The 21,910-nt window shown below is 37.0% G+C and overlaps 4 protein-coding genes across 9 annotated transcripts in view; 1 reads left to right on the top strand and 3 right to left on the bottom strand.

Annotated features, from left to right (window-relative positions):
* ablim2 (actin binding LIM protein family, member 2) overlaps window positions 1–6,371 on the bottom strand; it is a 69,500-nt gene extending 63,129 nt beyond the window's left edge. The window contains exon 1 of the mRNA XM_073866905.1: window positions 6,062–6,371. Coding sequence (XP_073723006.1) covers window positions 6,062–6,071 — 10 coding nt within the window. The 5' untranslated portion in view covers window positions 6,072–6,371. The remainder of the gene's footprint in view (window positions 1–6,061) is intronic.
* Window positions 6,372–6,860: 489 nt separating this feature from the next.
* cdca9 (cell division cycle associated 9) lies at window positions 6,861–8,505 on the bottom strand. The gene is made up of 10 exons (XM_073866903.1): window positions 8,344–8,505; window positions 8,118–8,249; window positions 7,994–8,034; window positions 7,869–7,920; window positions 7,727–7,794; window positions 7,602–7,649; window positions 7,429–7,517; window positions 7,269–7,335; window positions 7,102–7,188; window positions 6,861–7,015 (listed from the first exon to the last, which is right to left on the bottom strand). The coding sequence occupies exons 1-10, from the start codon at window positions 8,471–8,473 to the stop codon at window positions 6,965–6,967; spliced, it is 765 nt and encodes a 254-aa protein (XP_073723004.1). The 5' UTR covers window positions 8,474–8,505; the 3' UTR covers window positions 6,861–6,964.
* A 66-nt stretch (window positions 8,506–8,571) lies between these two features.
* On the top strand, window positions 8,572–21,313 carry zcchc4 (zinc finger, CCHC domain containing 4). 4 transcript variants are annotated; one of them, XM_055176631.2, is made up of 14 exons: window positions 8,572–8,691; window positions 9,321–9,415; window positions 9,492–9,610; window positions 9,873–9,955; window positions 10,128–10,406; window positions 11,609–11,689; window positions 17,133–17,202; window positions 17,283–17,433; window positions 18,696–18,796; window positions 19,129–19,250; window positions 19,408–19,483; window positions 20,066–20,117; window positions 20,206–20,338; window positions 20,726–21,313. In XM_055176631.2, the coding sequence occupies exons 2-14, from the start codon at window positions 9,322–9,324 to the stop codon at window positions 20,820–20,822; spliced, it is 1,458 nt and encodes a 485-aa protein (XP_055032606.2). In that variant the 5' UTR covers window positions 8,572–8,691; window position 9,321; the 3' UTR covers window positions 20,823–21,313. The 4 variants fall into 4 exon arrangements, with proteins under 4 accessions (XP_055032606.2, XP_055032607.2, XP_073723000.1 ...); XM_055176632.2 differs by lacking the exon at window positions 8,572–8,691 and adding an exon at window positions 8,748–8,921; XM_073866899.1 differs by lacking the exon at window positions 8,572–8,691 and having other exon boundaries at window positions 9,179–9,415; window positions 20,726–21,312.
* Window positions 11,617–16,961, bottom strand: LOC129421235 (probable E3 ubiquitin-protein ligase TRIML1). 3 transcript variants are annotated; one of them, XM_073866902.1, is made up of 7 exons: window positions 16,826–16,961; window positions 16,131–16,288; window positions 15,836–15,919; window positions 14,421–14,657; window positions 14,302–14,321; window positions 12,712–12,854; window positions 11,617–12,580 (listed from the first exon to the last, which is right to left on the bottom strand). In XM_073866902.1, the coding sequence occupies exons 2-7, from the start codon at window positions 16,275–16,277 to the stop codon at window positions 11,982–11,984; spliced, it is 1,230 nt and encodes a 409-aa protein (XP_073723003.1). In that variant the 5' UTR covers window positions 16,278–16,288; window positions 16,826–16,961; the 3' UTR covers window positions 11,617–11,981. The 3 variants fall into 3 exon arrangements, with proteins under 3 accessions (XP_073723003.1, XP_073723002.1, XP_073723001.1); XM_073866901.1 differs by having other exon boundaries at window positions 16,131–16,308; window positions 16,826–16,902; XM_073866900.1 differs by lacking the exon at window positions 16,826–16,961 and having other exon boundaries at window positions 16,131–16,541.
* Window positions 21,314–21,910: the final 597 nt, after the last annotated feature.

The raw sequence follows: 21,910 nt of genomic DNA, 5'->3' as shown, positions 1-21,910 counted from the left end.
GTCAACATCATTATACTTGGTTGTTCAGACACTGCTAAAAACCAGTGCTGACAAAGCGTGGAAAACATTATGAAAGGGGCATTGTTCTAAGGTGAGAGATGGGAAGAGAGAAAAAGCAGCAATATATAGAGAGAGCCAAACTTAGATTTCAAAGAAAACACATTACATCATTTCCTTCGAATTTGAAAGATAGAGAACAAACATGTGCCTGGATAATCCAACTCATTTTGCGGTCCATAGATGATTTAGTAGCAGAATTGACATTTTGTGGGCATTGTTGTCTCTGTATACATCTGCATCGCAGGCAGAAAAATACAGCATATTTTCAAACTATTAATATCACAATATCATTATAATACAGACAGATAAATGGTCAGGGGCAGAAAACTTTATTTGGCATCCACCACCAAAATAACTGTAGTGTAGCTTACACAAAACTGCTTTGGCCTATCAATCAGACCTACAAATGTGCTGAGCAAGTATACGGCATATCTTCTTCAGAATTAATTTATGCAGACAATACTTTCAGATGTTTTACCATAGCCTGAGAAATATACCTAAAATAAAGTTGTCTGCAGATAAAGAAAATGAGGCAACATACTGTAAGTGCTTGTTAATGTTCATTCTTGTACTGTATATAAATTTAATTTTTGCAGTAGATTACAATGGTTTGTTGTTACTCTGTTCTTACTATTCTGTGCAGAAATAAAAGTGTGATTGATGGTTGAGCACACAAATGCGTAATGTGTCTATTCTGTAAGAGATAACTGCATGTCACTATTTTCTGTTTTGAACTGCACATTGTTGTTTCTACAAAAATCAACACAAAATAAAGCACAGAAAAGACACTATCCACCATCCTGACCCAATTAAAGACTAATTCCAAAAATAACATTATGACCACCTGCCTAATTGTGTATGGACTCCACTAGACCTTTCTATCAGAACCAGTATTCACTTTTCAGCCTTGGCCACCCATGACCCTGTCGCCTTTAAGAAAAAGTGTAGTTGATGTGTTAGAAGCAGGAAAAGCGTATAAGGATCTGAGCGACTTTGACAAAGGCCAAATTGTGATTGCTACACTCTACAAATCGCTGGGTTATTTTTGACCCAATGCTGGGTTATGGGTCAAAAATAACCCAGCCATTTTTAGAGTGTAGACAACTGGGTCAGAACATCTACAAAACTGGAGCTCTGGTTGGTGTTCCCCGTCTGCAGTGGTCAGTACTAGGACTGGGCAAAAAAAAAATTGATTTGTTGATAATCGTTTTTTAAAATGTGGTCGATTCAAAATCGATTCTCAGAAGAAGAGCAGAATCGATTTTTTCTTTCATATTTATTTCTGCAAACATCGAACGTAAGATTAACGTTAATCTAATTACTAGTCTTCTTCACTAGATGTCACCCTCTTTTTTGCCTTGTGCGATGTTACCAAGGAGCGAGAGGCGAGCCTGTCATTCATTCATTCAGTGCTTAAAATGGAGGTTTCAGGTGCTTCATCGACATTGAGGCCACCTTCACATAAAGTAAGAGGTATGGAAGCATTTTAAATTTCGCAAGCAAGACGACGACGATAGTGTTGAGGCTTTTAATTTCTTTTTATTAAATACCCACTTGTAAACTGCTGTTCACTGTTCTTTTTTATTAATATAGTATTTGTATTAAATCTATATTCATTGAGTTGAATCGAGAATTAAGTATAAAAACCAACCCGAGAACCGGAATCGAAAATTGAATCGAGAATTCAAATCAAATCGATTTGATAGCTTGTGAATCGAAATCGAATCGATCTGGAACATCTGAATCGATACCCAGCCCTAGTCAGTACCTATCAAAAGTGATCCAGGGAAGGAAAAGCACTGAACAGGCGACAGGGTCATGGGCGGCCAAGGCTCATTGATGCATGTGGGAAGCGGTGGCTGGCCTGTGTGGTCCAATTTAACAGACGAGCATCTTTAGGTAAAATTGCTGAAAAATTTAATGCTGGTTGTTCTGATAAAGTTCTAGTGGAGTCCATGCCTTGATGGGTAAGGGGCTGTTTTGTTGGAAAAGGGGGACCTAAATATATTTCCACTTAGTTACATTTTTGCTTCTCTAACCTGACAAAAATCATCACTATTTTGAAAAAGATTAACGAATCAATGCCACCATAGCAATAAATTCCATCCACTATACAATCTTTATGTGGAAGTGTGAGGTTTATGAAGTCATTAACGACATGACAGTCACATTTTTGTCGCTGAAGATGAGATGAGTTTCAAAAGGGTGATGAGAGTAAGCGAATCCATTTAATATGTTCATTGAGACAGCTTATGTTCTCTTTTTCTCTGAAGGTAACATTCGACTGAACCCTGACACAGCATAGCCTGGCCTGCACTCAGTGTCCAAGAAAACACACACATACAGAAACACTCAATCTCTGTCAAACTGAATGCTGCCACTGTCACCAAGCTCAAATTCTCACTGTGGTCTCCAAAGTCCTTGAACACATTACCTACACCCTTATTGCCAAGCCTTTGATGAGCTTATAGAGTAAGGAACAGGGTCCGGGGAAGAGTGATAACGCAAATAAATGTACTCCGCTCACTTCAGCACAAGATTCAAGTTATGAATAATTTATGTTAAGTGTCCCCTACTCTTACCACGTAACCGGAGTCGCCTCTAAAGAACAGCAGCGGTACTCAGGTGCCAAATCTCAGCACTCTCCAAAACAAACAGCACATGCAGCTTTGAGTTTTAACGCTATGTATGTTATAGATGAGCATATTATAGTGCTGCTTCAAATCAGTGCTAGGCCCCTGAGGTCTCAAAAAGTTCAATTTGAGTCTTAGCCATATAAGTGTCACTGATTTCACAACGGGTAAAGGATTTTGTTTACTTGCTTATGATCAAATGCCCACCATTTCTCTCTGCTTGTTTCCCCCTCTGCTACAGTTCCTGAGATTAGAAACAATGGCAGCCATAAATCCAGACCTAACCTAACCTATCGGTTTAGCACAGGGATGGTACATTCTGGATGTGTCCCAGTAACCTTAGCTCTTCTCTGGTAGCCATGGCAGGACAAGAGGGGTGATGGGAAGACAGTTATAACACTCTTCTGTCACATTCCCCACCCTACAGACCAAAGATATTGTACAATAAATTGCCATTAAAATGTTTCACTTTCTTCATGTTTCTTTATTGATGCAGAAAATCATCCGGTACTTTTATAATCACTGCGTTTTAAGTAAACAGTTGATGAATTAACTCACTCAATCTATGCTGTCAAAATGTTCAATGCAAAAACTGGAGCATCATACCAGCTTTATTAGAGAAAACTAACAAGCCGTTCAATTATAAAAACAAGACAAACAAAGCATACCTTTCAATTATTTGGAGCATTTAAAGAAACCAACAAAGGGAAAGCATGCACACATCACAAGTATGGGTAATGATGGCAGGTCATCTCTGGATTGTTTGCCTATAGGGTAATAAGGGTAAACAAAAGGCCTATTTTGCATGGAAGTGCAGATAACTGGTCCTAACATATAGTTGGCTATAAGTGCGAAACTCACACTAAATATCAAGTAATTAGCAAGTATAATGAAATGCTTACAATGTTTAGGCAGGGCAGACATGTCACATTACTCAATTTTTCCAACTATCCATATGCATTATACTCTTTCAAAAAGTGCACCTTTGAAAAAGTTCATTAGTACTTCAGAGGTGCAGATCAGTACTTAAATGGTACATATTAGTAATAGGATCTTTTGAAGGGCACGGTCCCAGTGGCAGCTATGGGACAATTTTTCTGACAATGTACATGCTCAAAATTAACCTACGGCATCATTTGATCTTACATAATCTTATGAACTTGTAAAGGGTCTATGAATTTGAAAAAAAAAAAAAAGGTACACCTGCAGCCTTTCCACACACCTGCTGCTCATGAAATGGCATTCACTCAGCATGCATCCAACCAAGGCTCAAATAACAAAACCAGCAGGGCTCTCACACAAGTGAAAAATATAGATTTCCAAACACAATTTATTCTTTACATGATATACAATTGGTAACTTATTTTTTTGCAAATAACTGACAACTGCACCTTAAAATAAGCTTGTCAGGTGTTTATGAAAGGTGCAGGCAATGTAGAATGTCATTTAATCCTGATTAAACACACATAAATTACATTGTCAAGTCACTTCTTTTGTCCTCCTCGCTGTGGATCACGCTTAATGGGTAAGCTGGAAGCCATTCCAGTACTAATAAAACCAGGACAAAGAAATTTCACAAGACCACTCTAGATTTCAGGACAAATAACTAGTGCCCCTTTCGCACATGCTTAGCAGAAGTGACATCACCAAGTATTACGCCATCTAATCCAAACAGCTGTGAAATCATACTTTTAAGTCACAATAAATGTGCTTAAAATGCTCTACTATGCAAAAAAGCCCAAATCAACAATTACAAATTCCTTAAGTTTTAATATAGCTTTCCACAACAGCCTGAATTTCCATCTTATACAGTGATATAAGGTTGTGGGGTCACAAGAGATTCTATCTCTTCAAATTTTGTTTTGATAGGGTTGAGGAAAAATACAACTGCAACCAACCACAAACTTGCACAAAAAGCAAAATAAAAGGCATGTAAGCTTATAGTTCTTTTGATGACATTGACAAGCTGTCATTCAAAAATCTATAGAATAAATTGCAAAGTTAATTCGCAATAACGACAAACATGGAGTGCACCTGTACTACAGTGTGTCTTGCAATCTTAAATTTTAGGATTTAAGAAATTTAGTGCAGTTGAGTTACCACAATGGCCCATATACATTAAAATGGGTGCTGAAGTAGGCTAAACTCATTCTGTATTAATACAAAAGCATGCATCACTTGTCACACAGGATTCTTTAGCTTTGGCAGCTGAATTCACACTGGAAAGCACCATGAAAAGGACATTACATTTGTCAGCAATCAAGCTCATTTATTAGGTCTGTAATTTAATTGTCTGCTTTAATTATTCAGAAAAGCATATGTTTGAACTCCAATGGAGAAATTGAGCTTTCTCGTCTGGATTTGGCACTTAAGAGCCGTGTCCTGGATAGGGCTCAAGTCAAGACTAAGATGAAAACAGCTTGCATTCAAATATATCAGTGCTATGGTTTTGCCTCAGGACGCATACAGGTTTTTTGCTAGTATGTTTGTAAAAACTATGTCCTAAATGACCTAGCCGCAGTAAGCTCCAGACAATATTGATCAAAGTCAGAGTTATTGACGACTCTTGATCTAATACCCGATTACTTGAGGATTACCAAGCTGATCAGCTCTTTTGCTAAGGCCCATTACTAGTTAACTAGCACAAAGTGACTGATTTACTTCTACCAGGGGTTGTGTATACCTTAAAAGGTTAATTGGAAAATCAGAAATGGTTCTTCTATCACTGCAGCAAAGATCCCCTTTGGAACCTTTAATTTTTAGGAGTGTATGGTACAATCAACGATGGAAGAACTCATTGTTCCACAAAACGTTATTTAAAAAAATAAATAAAGACTTACAAGAAACCTTCGACTGAAAGGTTCTTTGGAGAAGCAAAAATGATCATTCTACGGCATATTATACGGTTTATAAGCACTTTTTAAAGCGTGTAAATGTTTTTGAGACGTTTTGATGAAGCAGGTAAATCAATTTTTACGCTACTCCTATACCAACACAACGCCAAGCGGCTCCAAATACAAAGGCGTTGTGACATTAAACATGCATGCGCGACGCATAGGACAGGGAAACCTGGACAGGCTGTAAACATTTGACAGATGCAACACAATGGGCGTTTTCGACCTCACGCGCTGCGCAGACCGTCGGCGCATGACAATCAGGTATCGCGAGAGCTGTTTGCCTTCTAGCCGCTCTCGCGGTACTTCGATATCAAACGCCGATTGGTCTGCGCAGCGCCGCATGAAGTCGAACACGCCTAAAGAGAGCGTTAAGCGAGCTAGGTTGGACACAAGATAACGCGTACAGAACATGCTTATAGTACAATCGCCAACAATGTGATATTACTATATTTGAACCCCCAATACACTTACCAGTGCTCATTGTTACCCAGGGACGTTTCTAATGCCCAATGTCACAAACGCCTTTGGATCCTCATTGAGACGCGCACCGATGAGCCATCATCTCAATCTTCACCCACCAATGCTAACGCGTTTATGCCAGGCGAATTTAAAGAGAAACGGGTTTCGGCAAGGATGTGTACTTCAGAGAAGTCGATATAGCATATGCTGTAGATTCGCCAAAGAACGTAGTGCGCAGGGTTGCGGGCGTATGCATGCGCGGGTGTTGCCGTACGGCCGTGATGCGCTCGTGCGTATTTGCCTCAGCACCATTAGCTACTGCACGAGCCGACTGATGCCTGCAGCACAGCGGACATCTGGGAAATGAAGTTTGTGTGAGAAAGACAGATTAAACGAAGACAGCAATAAACATACAGACCAAACAAGATTCATTATTTATTTGCCATTATTATTAGTGAGATTTAGACGTCGTATATCAAATTTAATTGCGAGTGAAAACGTAATACAAAAATGAAAGTTAACGTTTCACATGTAGACAATTGGACAAGAAAATGTGTGTGGTGAGCAGCTGCACAAGTGGATAAAAGGTTTATATTATACGAAGAAAACTGACGCCATCTAGCGTTAAAAGTATGCCCTTTAAAATGAGAAAAATATGGTAAATTTGTGTTTTTTGATAGTCCAATTCAGTATTTTTATTTTGACAACTAGTATCAGGCAAATACTACAAGATTAACAGTTATATCACAATGCAAAATGAAAACAGCATAGTTTTAACATTTGATATTAAATCACTGGACAATAAGACAAGTAAGAAGAATATAAATTTTATTACTTTATATAGCTTACATAGTCATTTATATTACTTTGTTGTATTCATTTAAAACAGGCAACAGCTGGATGGATTAAAAAACCTCAGTAAGTGTTATTAAACCCTACTTTATTACACAGATAGTCCATGAGGTCCTGCAATAAGGAGACCAAACAAATGTTGTCATGTTACATATTGTCTCTTCCAGTTAATATACGTTACAGACCAATAAACTTCTTACCTTAATCTTTCGCATTTGACCTAAAGCCACATCATCAAGGAGCTCAACGTTGATGTCATCTTTATTGTCCTCTGAAAGGAACAAAGTCTTGAAGGAAGCAGAGGACTTTCATGTTAAAAACTATACATGGTACACTTCAATGTTTCTGTAAACACCACCATACTCACATCTCCATGGGACGTTACTATTGTGGCTGAAGCCATCGTTTCATCACCAACAGAACGACTGGCTTTTCTGCTCAATAAAGTGGCAGCATGTTTAGCAACACCTCAATTCAAATCTGAGAGCGTTTACGTTCAACCACATCCAGATTTGAATAGCACTTACCTTGATTTACCTCCCAATCCCAACTTTTGGTCACTTAGTTTCATGAGCCGGCTTTGGGTTCTTTTTCCACTGATAGTTGAGGCACATCTGTAAGAGTTAACAAATTTACACCAGTCCCCCCCCCACACACGCGCAACAAACAAAAGCATTTTAATAACATAAAAGGTTTAAATCAGACTTCCTGTACTTTGACTGGAGTGAAAGGTCTTCTTTGTGCCTTTCTGTAAAAACAAACCTCAAGTAAACCTAAAGAACCACTTGGCATTTAAAATAAGACCAAGAAATGGCAGGTCTGTACCTTTGGCCCATCCACTGCAGTACTCTTGTTTGAAGTTGATGATTTTTGTTGCATACCCATGTCACTCACTAAAAGTAAAAAAAAGTAGACTAAGGCTTGGATTATCAAAATGTAAACATTAACTTGTATATTGTTGTTAAACCTTTCTTGCTTGGCTTCCGAGTTAGAGGTTTTCGAAATTCTGGAGATCCACACTGCAAAGAAAAGTATTTCAATCCAAGCTGTTATCTGAAGCAAACACAAGAGGGCACCCAAAACCTGTTTTACCGTAATTGCCATAGTGACCTCGCCGACGGATGTGTCGCGATCTGAAATACATTAAACGGTAATAAATATAAGAAAACCCATAAACACACACACATACACGGAAAACGGACCCTTAATGTCCTACCACTCATGAGATCTTTTATCAGCGTTGTGTGAAGTGACTGTGGCATCTTCATCAACTCTACTTTGAAGACACGATCTACAGTTGCCAGAAGTTTGTTCAGATTGGTCTCCATTTCATTTATCCGATCATGAGCTATTCCGATACAAAATGTTGGCTTGATTATGGGTTTAATACATTTTAAATTGACTGCATTTACAATTAACCAGAAGTTTACGAAATCACTGACCTTCCTTTTCAAATTGTTGTATGAATAGTTCTTTTCTTTTGTTTAGTTTGATCTTTTGGTCATAACTTTGTTGCCCATCAGGCTGACCATCTGAATTCTGACTGACTTTTCTCGTTCTTCGTGGAGCCATGACAGTAGAAATAAAAATCACGTCCAGATTTTAATCTTAAATAACATCACACACTACTGCCCAGGTGCTTACTGTTTAGCTTAATTAGCCATGCATGGATAAGTAGACTAGTTGCCTACTTAAGTTTAGTGATAACCAAGCACCAAAGCTACTGCACAAAGACATATTGTTTTAATGTTTGAGATGTGTTTTGTGGTGGTTTATTTCACTCGCTAAAGGTAAACGTCGATCTGAATCGCGTTGGACCGTTGCTAAGATACGTCAACGAATCCGCCATATTAGACCGGGCGGGAATAAGCACACAAGTGAACGGGGATGTGCGTTTTACTACATGCAAACGTAAACTTTCGTTTTGCTTTCTATACTTTTATAGTAAGCAAAGGATACAGATCTACTCCAAAAATATAATTAAAGAGACATTATATAAAATAAATACTTTATTGAACTGGTAAACATTTATGTGATATGGGGAAATTATAATACTGTGCATATATGCCTAATACGATAGGATTTTTTCTGTATTTCACATCTTTTTCCTTCAATGGAGGGATGTTCCTAGAAATATTTAGCCGAAATAGCTTGACAAGCATGAGTTTTGTACTCATGACAAACATTGTCTCTAAATATCGAGATTGTAAATACAGGCAAAATTCTTTGGATAAATTATACTCCACGTAGTTAGTAAACCAGAAAATCCGCAGCTCCACTGCTTGCTTATTGCCCGGTCTAATATGGCGGCGGCACCGGTGTCTAGGCAGCGTTTATTTTACGTCATATGTCTGCGACAAATTTGATTGTAAGACATGTGAGTGATGTTTTGATTATCACATGTAAACTTTCTTTCAAGCATGGACCGAATAGTAGATGATATTGCGGACAGCGGGGGAATAGAAGTGATTATTCAAAATGAGCCGTGCAAGACAGCGCCATGTTGTCCACATGGTATGAGATCAATTTTACTTAAGCATTTTATTACATGGTTCTAAATATGACCATAACATATACGTTGTTTGCGCAGGACCAGCTCTTTTATTTGAGAAAACAGGCAATGGAGAAGAGAAAGGAAGGAGATTCTACGCGTGTTCTGCTTGTCGTGACAGAAAAGACTGCAATTTCTTTCAGTGGGAAGACGAGAAGGTTAGACTTTTGTATTTATGGCTAGCACTCTTATGATTTATTATCAGACTGTTTCATATAACACTTTTGCAAAGTAGTTGTCTGACGCTTTCTTTAATGAAATGAATAACTTACTAAAAACATACTTGAGCGGTTCGACACAGTAAGAACTTGATACAAAATAAAAGCCTCCTTTAGATGTGAACCAATAAACAACTAATTTAAAAACAGGCCATTTGTGAACTTTAGTAGAGATTGACCAGTTTTTTAATTCATGCTTCAGATATCAGAGGCAAGGATGCTTGCCAGAGAGGAGCAGATCCGCTCCAAGATGCCTTCTTTTACTCACCATGAATACTGCTCAAGGTAAACAATTCAAAACTGTATACATCAATGCACATTACACACAAATGTAGAGAGATTAAACACATGCTGCAAATTGTTTTCTGTTGAAATTGCATCTTAGATCTCAACTAATAAACTAGTATTAAAAGGGCTTTCCTTAATCTTTCTTGTCATGTGATTGTTTGGTTTACAGATTTCGAGAAATTGTTACTCTGCCACTGGAGCAGAGAAGATTCTGTGTGGATTGTCAGTTGTTGATCCTTCCCAGTGAATGGGAGAATCACAAAAAACACAAAGGACTTTCTGAGGACATCACAGTGCAGCGGCTGAAAAGGCCCAGTCTCCTTCTGCGTCCTCTGGAGAACAAGAAGAGCAATGCACAATACTTGTTTGCAGACCGGAGCTGTCATTTCCTACTGGATATGCTAGCGGAGTTGGGCTTCCAGAAAATCGTCTGTGTGGGAACACCACGGTAAGTCTGAGTTTTTACTGTTTAAGATGGAAAATCTGTCTTGGGAATCTTATTATTAGTCCATGTTCATTATTAAACTGCACATTTTAGAATACTTGGCCTGGTTTCTCAAACAAGGCTTAAAGTCCCCATGAAATCAAAACTGACCATTTTTTTTTACATGCATGTTGTGCACTCTTACGTCCTGCATCAGCACCACACATGCGTTGTGAACGCACGACTCCTACATTGAGCACCACGTGCACATAAACATGATTAATAACTGAGAAACCACACCTCCCTCATTCACTTGTATGTGTCTATGGGGTGCTCATGCCTTGGACCAATTTGACAACTCCGTTGATGTTCACGCGCATGCATCATGATGCTGCCGTGCGTTGGCCCAATAACAAAACTACTGGAATGATGTCCTAATTTATCTAAGCCCTGTCAGTGAAACCAGGTCATTGAGATTACTAAAATATGTAAGGAAGATTTGACCACAGGCCGTTAAATTATTTAAAAATAATACACACCCAAGGTGATGGTAATGCCGCAGGTGTGCATTATTTTCAAATAATTCAAAGGACCAATTATACCTTTTATACAACGGTTACCACAAACATTGCTCTGGTGGTTATTTTAAGACATTTGACAGGTTAGGTGTGTGTTTTACAGAAAAATAATCTACATGGAACATTTCTTAGCCAATCAGAATAAATCATTCAACAGGCCAGTGGTATAAAACTGAAATATCCAATAGTGTGTACAAAGTTTTTAATTTAAACTATTAAAAAATTGAATGAAATGTATAATTAAAAGCATATTTCTACTAGGACTGTCAAACAATTAATCACGCTTAATCACATACAAAATAAAGTTTTAGCCATAATAGGGAGTTTGCAAATATGGAAACGAAGATGTGTGGTCTATCTCTGAGTTTTAAATGTTGTAAAGATATGTGGATCCAAATATAATCATAAAATATAAATACACACACATTCATGTATGTATGTATGTATGTATATATGCATGTATACATACATACATACATACATACACACACACATACACACATATACATAATAATTGCACAGAGTACACACAGACATATATTATGCAAACAAACGTTTATTTAGTATGAGATTAGTCGTGATTAATCGTTTGATGGAACTCATTTCTACATTTAACTTTGCAACTGAATTATTCTCATCAATTCACAGATTGCATGAGTTAATAAAGTTGAGGAATATGGAGGCCAAGAGTCATACCATGAAGAGTTTATTGCTGGATATTGATTACAGGTACAGTTAATACTTAATACTTGCATCCAAACAAATACAAAGTTAAAGAGCCACAAAACAAAGACAGATTGAAATACCTTTTAAGGGGTATTCTTAAAGACATTGATTTTATTTTGTCCAGTTGTACTCTGTTTCAACTATTTTTTTTACCATATTGAGCATACAGTTTAAAATTGTAGACTAAAAATATTAAATATATCATTACATGTATTGCTTAGTTGCTCTAATTATAGTGGTGATCAAAAAGGTGATCCTGTATGTAATGGGCGCTGTATAAGCAAAGAATATTTGATTAAAGGCTGAGGTCACAAATCTCCATATGACGATGGCCTACATGTTTGTCTTTGGGTGTGAAGAAGCGGAAAGCAGGGTAGAGAGGTTCAGTAAACTGATGATGAGCTCTGTCAAACACAGGCATTTGAAATGCGGAAAACTCCTGCAGCATTCTCATAGTCTCAGCATCATAAAATGCCACACGACCCTTCGTATAGTTTACAAATACTCCCACCCTGTTCGGTGCTGCCCGAGCCGATGTGACGGGAAGCGCCACGTGTCGATCGTTGTGCCAAGCCGTGAGGTGTCCTTCTTGAAACTCGAGACTCCATGAGCACCTGTTTCGTCCAAGTTTGGCTGCTTTATCCCGCCCTCTTCTCTGTATGCTGCCGTAAGCCACGCCCACAGCCCATGCTGGACAGCAATGCACATCCACCTCCCAATAGTGCTTACCGGTTTTTATGGCAAAACAGCTCAAGGCACAATATAGCTGATCAAACCTCAGGGGGTCATCGGGAACGGATCGGTCCTCTCCGGTAAGGCACATGCCTCGCCCCTCTGTGGTCACCTTGATTTGTTTGTGACAGGTCTGTTTGTCAATTGCCACATTTGAGAAATCTGTAAAGGTGAAACACAGAAACAGTAGAATTATTCCAGCCATGCCTTCTTTGAAGCATTTCTTATCATTTATAAGCTAAACCTTGCTATCTTTATAGTTGTATACTAGATTTATTTGCATGAACTGATACCCAGCAGTAGACTCTTTCGTTGGAGCTGGGCTTTCATATCTTTGGAGATGTTTCTAAGAGCCTTCATAAGCTTGTGGACCCTCTCCTCATTCATTTTGATCTCCTCTTCTGCTGGGTCCAGCTTCTTACGACAGCTTGTCATCCTAGTCATTGATGGTTTGTAATTACAAATGCATGCAAATTAAATGTTGACTTTATATCAAATATCTGAGACCACAAAAAAATGTAGAGGTCCAGTGTGTAGATTTTTAGCTGTATAGTGGTGAGACTGTGAATTGCAACTAGGGGTGGGCTATAAATCATGATTAACCGGTAGAAATTTGTCTATCGTCTCTATCGAGGTGACGTGCCCACGTCACGCTCCTATGCATGTGGTCACGAAAACGTAACGTTTGTACACGTATTTAAGCACCAACGTTTTAAAACAAGTTATTTAAGCCATTGAAACAAAAACAACATATCTATATGCACGCACTCGCTCTTTGTGTGAGGAGAGCGCAAGTCACGCAACCGCTTCTCTTTCTGTGTGTGAGGAGCGCGCAAGTTGCGCAACCGCTGCTCATTAGGCTTGTGAGCGTTTTTCCTTCTTTATTGGCCTTAAATACATATATGCGTCAAAATTCTTGTCTTTGCAAGTATCCTTACAAACACGACCATTTAGGGCTTAAGAGAAAGTGAACAGCTAAAAGAGAAAACGCATGTGTAACATAGGCTCCGGACTTTGGTCTTAAAGGGGAAGTAACCTAATTTTGCTTCTATCTGTCACATATGTTTATCAAACAGCATTAAGAGAGTTTTTGGTTTTTATTTTCTTTTTATGCTTGTATAAGGTTTTTGTGAGAATTATGAACACTTCTATGGTATTAAAGATTTTTATTAAAACATAAAAAACTCTACCGGGATACATATCGTTATCATGATATAAAATCCTACCGTGATAGAAGATTTTGGTCATATCGCCCACCCCTAATTTCAACCAACGGCTCAGTCCACAGCTCACCCCTCCCTTTCGAGACGCATAGTGAAGCTGCGGTAGCCGCCACAGGACAAACATGTCATTGTTTGAGACAACATAATAACAAATCATGCTTTATTTAACGGTTTGTCTGTTTAGGGCTATTGTAGAAACATAGCAGCACAAAGTATTGACTTCCATGTAAATGACCCCGTGGTGTATGTAAATAAAAACGTCTCATTCTATGGTAATAAAATAATACAGTTGATTATTACGTAAGGTCTTTATACACCACTGATAATATAGTTATGTATATTATATTGCATTTCTGTCAAGAGATCCTTGTAAAAGTTACACAATGCACCTTTAGTAAATATTGTAAAACCTTTTATTTCTGAATTAATTTTAGAAATAATTTTGTATGTCCTTTTGACAGCATTGCACACCAACGTGGTAATGAATATGGTCACAGTATGATTCGTGAATTTTTATAATTCCGCAATCTTTTTACATTTACTTCAATGCTCACTGTACATTGTAATGTACAGCACTTTTAATTTCTGTTTAAAAGAATAGGCAAAGACATTCAGTTTTGATACGTTATGTGTTTTTGGATGAAAGAAAAATGGCCTTACTTAAAATCCTCAGGAAACAGCTGAAAGTAGAGAACAAGCAGATTAACAAAATGATTATGACAAAGGAACAGTGGATTCGTTTATGAGCACCACGTTTTGTCTAAAGGCATTTAGAGTACCTGCTTCAGGGACTCTGCTGGGCTCTCCTGGGCCGATTGCATAGTGCTGATGTGTTTCTGCAAGAGTGCGAGATGTTGATTCCAGTCTTGAAGAATTCGGGTTAGTTTACTGCTGGTCTCCCTGCGGTCTTGCTCTATCATGTCCAAAACAGCCCGTTCATCCTCCTGCAAAGCCATGTGCAGACCCTCATAGCACTCCTGTATCCGCTGCTTCATCGTCTCTGAACTCGTATTCAGCAAATATGAATGTGTCAGTTTATGATAAATTTCCATTAGGTAACTTGTCGTACCAAACTCGTAAGAAAGATTTTTTTTTAGACCTAAATGTATGTTTATCTTCAGTACACAGTTTAAGATGTTCTGTAAATCTATGTACTGTGTACTGTCCATGTCCAGAAAGGTAATAAAAACATCATCAAAGTAGTCCATGTGATATCAGTGGGGTCAGTTAGAATGTGTTGAAGCATCGAAAATACATTTTTGTCTAAAAATAACAAAAATTATGACTTTATTCAGCATTGTCTTCTCTTACGACGCGGCTGACGTGTTATCTGGTGCGCCCCAGCTGTTATTTTTTTGTGCACCCGAGCTTCGTTTACAGTCTGAGGGAGACGCATGCTGTAAGTTTGAAAAACATCGCTTCGCAAACATGTCTGAGGAAAACACGTCAGACGCGTCACTGCAGTCACGTGACGCCGTTTACAAATGAACCTGAAGAGAAGACAATGCTTGATAAATTCGTAATTTTTTTTATTTTTAGACCAAAATGTATTTTCGAGTCTTCAACACATTCTAACTGACCCACTGATGTCACATGGACTACTTTGATGATGTTTTTATTACCTTTCTGGACATGGACAGTATACCGTACATAGATTTTCAATGAAGGGTCAACAAGCTCTCAAACTAAATATAAAACATCTTAAACTCTGTTCTGAAGATGAACGGAGGTCTTATGAGTTTGGAACGACATGAGGGTGAGTCATTAAATTACATTATTTTTATTTTTGGGTGAACTATCCCTTTAAAGGTGCAATGTGTAACTTTTAGAAGGATCTCTTTACAGAAATGCAATATAATCTACATAACAATATTATCAGTGATTACTTAATTAACTGTATTATTGTAATTACCTTAGAATGAGCCGTTCTAATCTACATACACCGCGGGTGTCCTTACATGGAAGTCGCCGCCATGATTCTACAGTAGCCCTAAATGGACAAACTGCTCTACAGAGCGCGTTTCGCCCCTACGTTGTACATGTTTGTTCTGTGGCAGCTACCGTAGCTTCTCAGTGCACTTCGAAATTGAGTTGGTTGCAATTCGCAACCTCACACCACTAGATGTTGCTAAAAACCCACATTACACCTTTAGCAACAAAAAATTAGCAATATTTTATAAAAACTTACATTCAGGTTGGTTTGACGCTTTTTAATAGATTCTAGATGAGCTTCTGCTTTCTTTCTTTCCTTCTTTAATTCCTCCAACCAGACCGGCATCTCTGTTTACAAGAATTTTTGTTGGTGTTTTATTACATTTGCCACTTTATTACATGCACTCTTTTAAATAATGCTTATTTTTCAGCCTGTTAGTACACGTTCAGTCTTGCTATTGTAGGTTTTCCATGTAAGTCAATCGCTTCAGAATCACGTTAATACACTTTGTGTACAGAAAATGTTTTTTTTTTTTTTTTAGAAAAGCTTTTATTACCTCTGAAGGTTTAGGAGACATTCCTGATGGTTTTCTGATTAGTTTCGGAGAGCGTGGAAAAGGCTGTTGTGCCCCAGAACGAGCCTCAGTAGCACAACAGAAGGATCCGACATCTTCTGATAGAGGAATAACGTCCTCCTCGGCCATCTCTTTTAATTCTGAAATCAAACTTTCAAAACTGTGGAAGTTGTTTTGATTTTCAGTTTCTTCATCTTTATTTAAGCAATAACATAAATAACAGTAGTTTTCAGTTCTCATATCACTACTGCATTATCTACAGTGCAAAACCAAGAAGATTTATATTAAGCTTATAGGAAATGCAGACTAGTTCCTTCTAACTAGCTTTCAGATGGTTAACGTGCAAAAAGCCTTTACTATTGCAAATCGGATGCCAAAAGGTACAATAATATCTGTGTACTGAGCCATTCTGATTGTACTTATTCACATGTATGCATTTGGCTGATGGATTTATCCAAAACAACTTGAAGTGCATTATTTTAATCGGTATGTATGTTTTTTTGGGAATCAAACCTGTACCAGCTGAGCTGCAGGAATACATACAAACTGTTTATTCAATATAACAATTGTACTCCCTATATCAAATGCTTTAAAAGTTGCATGCATTTCTGTAAAATCAGCTTTTGCACTTAATATCCTCTAAAATGAAGTCATTCAGAAATAAAAATGATACATACTCTTAGTGTGTTATGTTGTCCTGCAGTCACTTCTGAAGGTTTTCTCTGGAATGTGTTAGAAAAAGGTGTGCAGCCTTATAACATGCCAAAGCCTGCTGCAAGTGTGTGTATGTCTGTGTGTACACTTTTGTGGGTTTGTTTATGCAGCATTCATATCTGATTGACAGGATTATGTCTGTTCTAGACTTGCTGACCTGCAGGGTTTAGAAATGAGTGCAGACATTTTTGTGAAGCTGCTGTGAAGTGCATGTTTACACTTGCATTTATTTAGTTGTGCATTGCATGCAAACTTCTGTTTTTCTTTTAGATACTGCCAGTTTTATGGGCAAGATGAGTTCTGCCACTATAATATGTTCAACCATCACTTCTTTAACAAGGTAAGAAAACGGCCACCTTTGATATCTAATGTGGTCACCATGCACTTGCTTAGAAATAAAGATAGACCACTGTTGTGCAGGAAGCGGTTACGTTTTATGAAGAGTTTCTGTCTGAAGAGGGCGGAGACAAAGTTGTCATGGTAACAGACCCTCCTTTTGGAGGCCTAGTGAAGCCACTAGCCAACAGTTTCATTCAGATATCGATGACTTGGAAAAAAAGTCAAAATAAAGGTATGTAGGATTGCATGGGCAGATTGTGCAACGCAAAAATTATTTTCAAGAAAAAAATTCTTAGTATTTTTGTCTTCGGTAAAAATATCTAAAAATTCTTAACTTAAGATGCTTTTTTAATGAGCAAAATGACCAAAATAAGTCTAGTTTTTAGACCTTAAGTGATTTTATGCATCTGCCAAGGTAAGCAAAAAATTCTTGAACATTTTTCTTAAACACTAAATTCAAGAAAAATTATCTCAGATTTTTTTGCTTGTTTTATGCACAAAATCACTTAAATTTGATATTTTTGGTCTAAAAACTAGACTTATTTTCTTGGGTCGTTTTGCTCATAAAGAAAAAGCATCTTAAGTTAAGAATTCTAAGATATTATTACTGAAAACAAGACAAAAGTACTAAGAATTTTTTTTCTTGAAAATAATTTTTTGCAGTGTGTTTCTACACTGCAAAAAATTACTTTCTTACTTAGTATTTTTGTCTTGTTTTCAGTACAAATATCTAATTCTTAAATTAAGATGTATTTTCTTGATGAGAAAAATACCCTAAGAAAATATGTAGTTTTTAAACAAACAAAAATTATACAATTTCAGTGAATTTGTTGTTAAAACAAGCAAAATTATCTGCCAATGGGTTCTATTTTTTTATTTAAAAAAATCTTGAATAAGTTACTTTTTTCTTAATCACTTAATTCAGTAATTGTTTTCTCACCCCACTTGCAAATATTTTTGCTTGTTTTAACCACAATTTCACTTAAATTGTATATTTTTTTTGTCTAAAAACTAGACTTATTTTCTTAGGTCATTTTGCTCATCAAGAAAATACGTTTTAATTTAAGAATTTTAAGATATTTCTACTGAAAACAAGTAAAAATACTAAGTAAGAAAGTCATTTTTTGCAGTATATGTCACTTATTTAAAAATGTATTATTACTTTTGATTTAAAGAAATTGAAATGTTTCGCACAATGCTAAAAACACCATAAATAACATGTAATGAAGTCATATATTTTATTATGTCCGGAACAAACTAATAAAATCTGCTTTAGATCTTACATTTTATTATAAAATCATGCATGTTTTCATTTTTGGGTGAATTATTTCTTTATTAATTTGCTTTGCAAATCACAAACACTGCCTTTATTCAATCGATTATTTTTACAAAAAAGAAATGCAAACATATACAGAAGCATCAATATTACAAAAAGGATACGCATGTAAGCAATAGATGCCAGTAAGAAAAAATATTTTTACCTGTTCCCTTTAGAGAGCAGTGCGGGTGAGCTGCCGATGATCTGGATATTCCCATACTTCTTTGAATCTCGTATCCTTGAGTGCTTTCCCTCATTCTCTATGCTGGATTACCAGGTATTATAACAGTGGTTCTTAAACTTTTCATCACATGTGCAAACCTTCACGGTTCCCCAAAGAAAATTCATGACATAAAACTCAAATCTCAAACGAAGAATTTAAACAAAACGTATTGAATTTTACAATGTAGCGCTGTTGGTTGGTATCTATATTGTTCTAAGGTTTGATTACACAGAATTTATAATAAATTAATGCATTTTTTAAAAGGTTATAAAACTGCCCCCCCCAGGAACCATCTCAGTTTGGAAAATACTATATTATTCATATCATTTATATCAAACAAACTGTTTATAAAATGGTGAATATAGCATAGTGTTGTTTATTTCCAGGTCGATTATGATAACCACCCTCTATATAAACATGGAAAGACCGGCCGTAAACAGTCACCTGTTCGACTTTTTACCAATCTGAGTCCTAAAGATATCATTCTACCAGTGGATGAGGGCTATAGGTACACATGAAACACAATACATGCACTTAATATTCAGATTGTTGAGCATTAATTATGATTATTTCCTATACATATTTTAAATTGTATTAAGTAATGTTGTAATTGTATTAAGGTGGGTTGAATACCAGTCTCATCTTTTTTTGATCTCTTCTCTCAGATTTTGCAGTGTTTGTGAAAGATATGTTTCTGTAGGAAACAAGCACTGCCCAAAGTGTAATACATGCCCATCAAAGGTAAGTGCTCATATCTAAGCATAAGCACATTGAATCCATAATTTTTAGACTTCTACATGAGCAACAAATATCAATGCCAGCAAAGAAATATTATTCACAGTCAGCCAGGATTTGTTTTATGAATAAAAGGACAGTTCATCCAAAAATGTGAATTCTGTCATCATTTAGTCACGCTCATGTTGTTACAAACTTGTATTTTTTTTATTCTGATGAACTCGATGAAAGATATTTTGAGGAATGTTTGTAACCAAACCGATTGGAAGCCAATCTCTAATTGGTTTGGGTTACAAACATTCTGCAAAATATCTTCCATTGTGTTCAATATATACAGGTTTGAGAGTGAGTAAATGATGACAGAATTTTCATTTTTGGTTGAACTATTCCTTTAAATATACTACAGTGTCCAATAACAGGAAATACTAACATTAAGCGACTAGTATTCAGATCTATGTCAGCACCTTTGGGGTGACTTGGTCCATGAATAAGCGTTTTGTTGTTATTGATATGATTGATTTATTAAAAGTTCTGTTTGTGTAAAATAAGTTATAGTGGTATTAGGAGAATGTATGTTTTATATGACAGGATGGGCGAGAATGGAGACACTGTGATGAATGCGGACGGTGTGTTAAGCCTTGTAAGCATTTATATTGTGTATTAATGATATATTTGATGTTTTCTAAACTTATTTCACTTTCTCACAACCTGCTTTCTGCTGTCTCCAGCATGGCGACATTGTTCCTCATGTGGTCACTGTGCTCTCCCTGATCACCCGTGTGGCCTGAGCAAAACTGGCTGTTTCAATTGTGGCAGCCAAAAACACAAATTTAGAGCCTGTCCTAAAAAACACAATAAACGGTGAGTAACAATATAGATAACATACAAAAAAATACAATTATTGAGAACATCACAATCTTAAAATGTGCTGAATGATTATCGCCAACTCACAAGTACTACATGCAGATCATCTACTACACATGCTAACAGTGGTTTGGCCTATAAACATGCATGAAACTATTAATCTTTAGGTAAATTAAATCTTCTCTAATGTTGTCTCTTTAAAGTTTATTGTTTTTCTGTAATGACATCTTCCTACATACTGTAAATAATACTAAGAAACTGAGTATAAAAAGCCATCAGAAATTTTGACAAACTGGTTTTTCGTGACCAACTGTTTTTAAGAACTGCAAAACATATAATTACAAAGCCACAGTTCCTAATGTATTAAATATTTTCTGTCCACAGAATGCTTGTGGAAGTTGGCCGTGGAGCTCCATGCGTGTTAAAACATGCTGCAAAGAAACCCACTGCTAAAAACAACAAGAAGAAAAGAGTTAGATGATGTCTCGCACACAGACAGATCATGTGCATCATGGAAATTATGGTTTTGAGGCTGCTAAATATTGCATCACACAATCACGAAGTTGTGAAGTGTCAAAACTATTCATACCAGAAAGTTATTTTATACAGTATGTACATGCTCTCTCTGCATTTTATTTTGCAAGCATGTGGTCTGTGATAAGGTAGTAGTATGACAAGTTTATGACACTAGGCACCTTCTCAGGACATTTGAAACATTGTGTGAAAATAACCAACAGTGTCTGGTATAACTATTTAAAGAGGTTTGTTCGTGTTGGATCAAGCAGTGCATAAAACCTTTGAATACATTTACTGTGACCAATACTATTAGAATGGATGTCATATTAAAGGGACACTACACTTTTTTTGAGGATGTTCTCATTTAACAGCTCCTCTGGACACCGTTTTGGAGTCCATTCGGCTGATCTCCGGGTCTGGCACTACCACTTTTGGCGTGGTTTGGCATGGTCCATTCAGTCTGATTGGACCATTGGCATCGCGCAAGAAAAAATCAAGGAGTTTTGATGTTTTTCCTATTGTAGACTTGACTGTTTTGTGGTTGCATTGTGAACTAGGACTAACAGAAAATGTAATATTTTCTAGGCAGATATGGCTAAGAATTATGCTCTCGTTCTGGCGTTAAATGATCAGGGACTTTGCTGGGGTAACATGGCTGCAGGAGGCGCAATGATATTAATGCAGCAGCCGAAAATAGTCCCCTTAGTAACTTTCAACAGCAGGGGACTTATTTCGGGTACTGCATAGTGTCATTGCTGTCCATGTTGCGGCAGCAAAGTCCTTGATTGTTGCGTCAGAGTGGGAGTATGGTGCTAGCCATATCTGCCTAGAAAATAGCAACTTTTAATTTTCCGTCGGTCTTGGTGCACGATGTAACTACGGAAGGGTCAAGTTTTAAATGGGAAAAATATCGAAAATCTTTGGTCATTTTTGGTGTGATGCTAATGGTCAGATTCAATGGATTATGCTAGGCTATGCTGGAGGTGGTACAGCCAAACCCAGAGATTGGCTGAATGGATTCCGAAACGGTAAAAATCAAATGTTTAACTCTAG

The sequence above is a fragment of the Misgurnus anguillicaudatus genome, chromosome 4 (assembly GCF_027580225.2).
Source record: "Misgurnus anguillicaudatus chromosome 4, ASM2758022v2, whole genome shotgun sequence".
Classification (NCBI taxonomy): Eukaryota; Metazoa; Chordata; class Actinopteri; order Cypriniformes; family Cobitidae; genus Misgurnus; species Misgurnus anguillicaudatus.
Note: the sequence above shows the minus strand (reverse complement) of the source record. Positions and strands in the feature narration are given on the sequence as shown.

Coding starts and splice junctions, on each gene's coding strand:
- cdca9 (XM_073866903.1), bottom strand. CDS start 8,473: ATGGCTCCACGAAGAACGAGAAAAGTCAGTCAGAATTCAGATGGTCAG. Junction 7,336..7,428: donor GGATTGGGAGGTAAATCAAG/GTAAGTGCTATT, acceptor TTTATTGAGCAG/AAAAGCCAGTCGTTCTGTTG. Junction 7,016..7,101: donor GTCAAATGCGAAAGATTAAG/GTAAGAAGTTTA, acceptor TCCTTATTGCAG/GACCTCATGGACTATCTGTG.
- zcchc4 (XM_055176631.2), top strand. CDS start 9,322: ATGGACCGAATAGTAGATGATATTGCGGACAGCGGGGGAATAGAAGTG. Junction 18,797..19,128: donor TCTCTATGCTGGATTACCAG/GTATTATAACAG, acceptor GTTTATTTCCAG/GTCGATTATGATAACCACCC. Junction 19,484..20,065: donor GTAATACATGCCCATCAAAG/GTAAGTGCTCAT, acceptor TTTATATGACAG/GATGGGCGAGAATGGAGACA.
- LOC129421235 (XM_073866900.1), bottom strand. CDS start 16,388: ATGAGAACTGAAAACTACTGTTATTTATGTTATTGCTTAAATAAAGAT. Junction 14,322..14,420: donor CAGCAGAGTCCCTGAAGCAG/GTACTCTAAATG, acceptor CTCTACTTTCAG/CTGTTTCCTGAGGATTTTAA. Junction 12,855..14,301: donor CTGTTTCCTGAGGATTTTAA/GTAAGGCCATTT, acceptor ATCAATGACTAG/GATGACAAGCTGTCGTAAGA.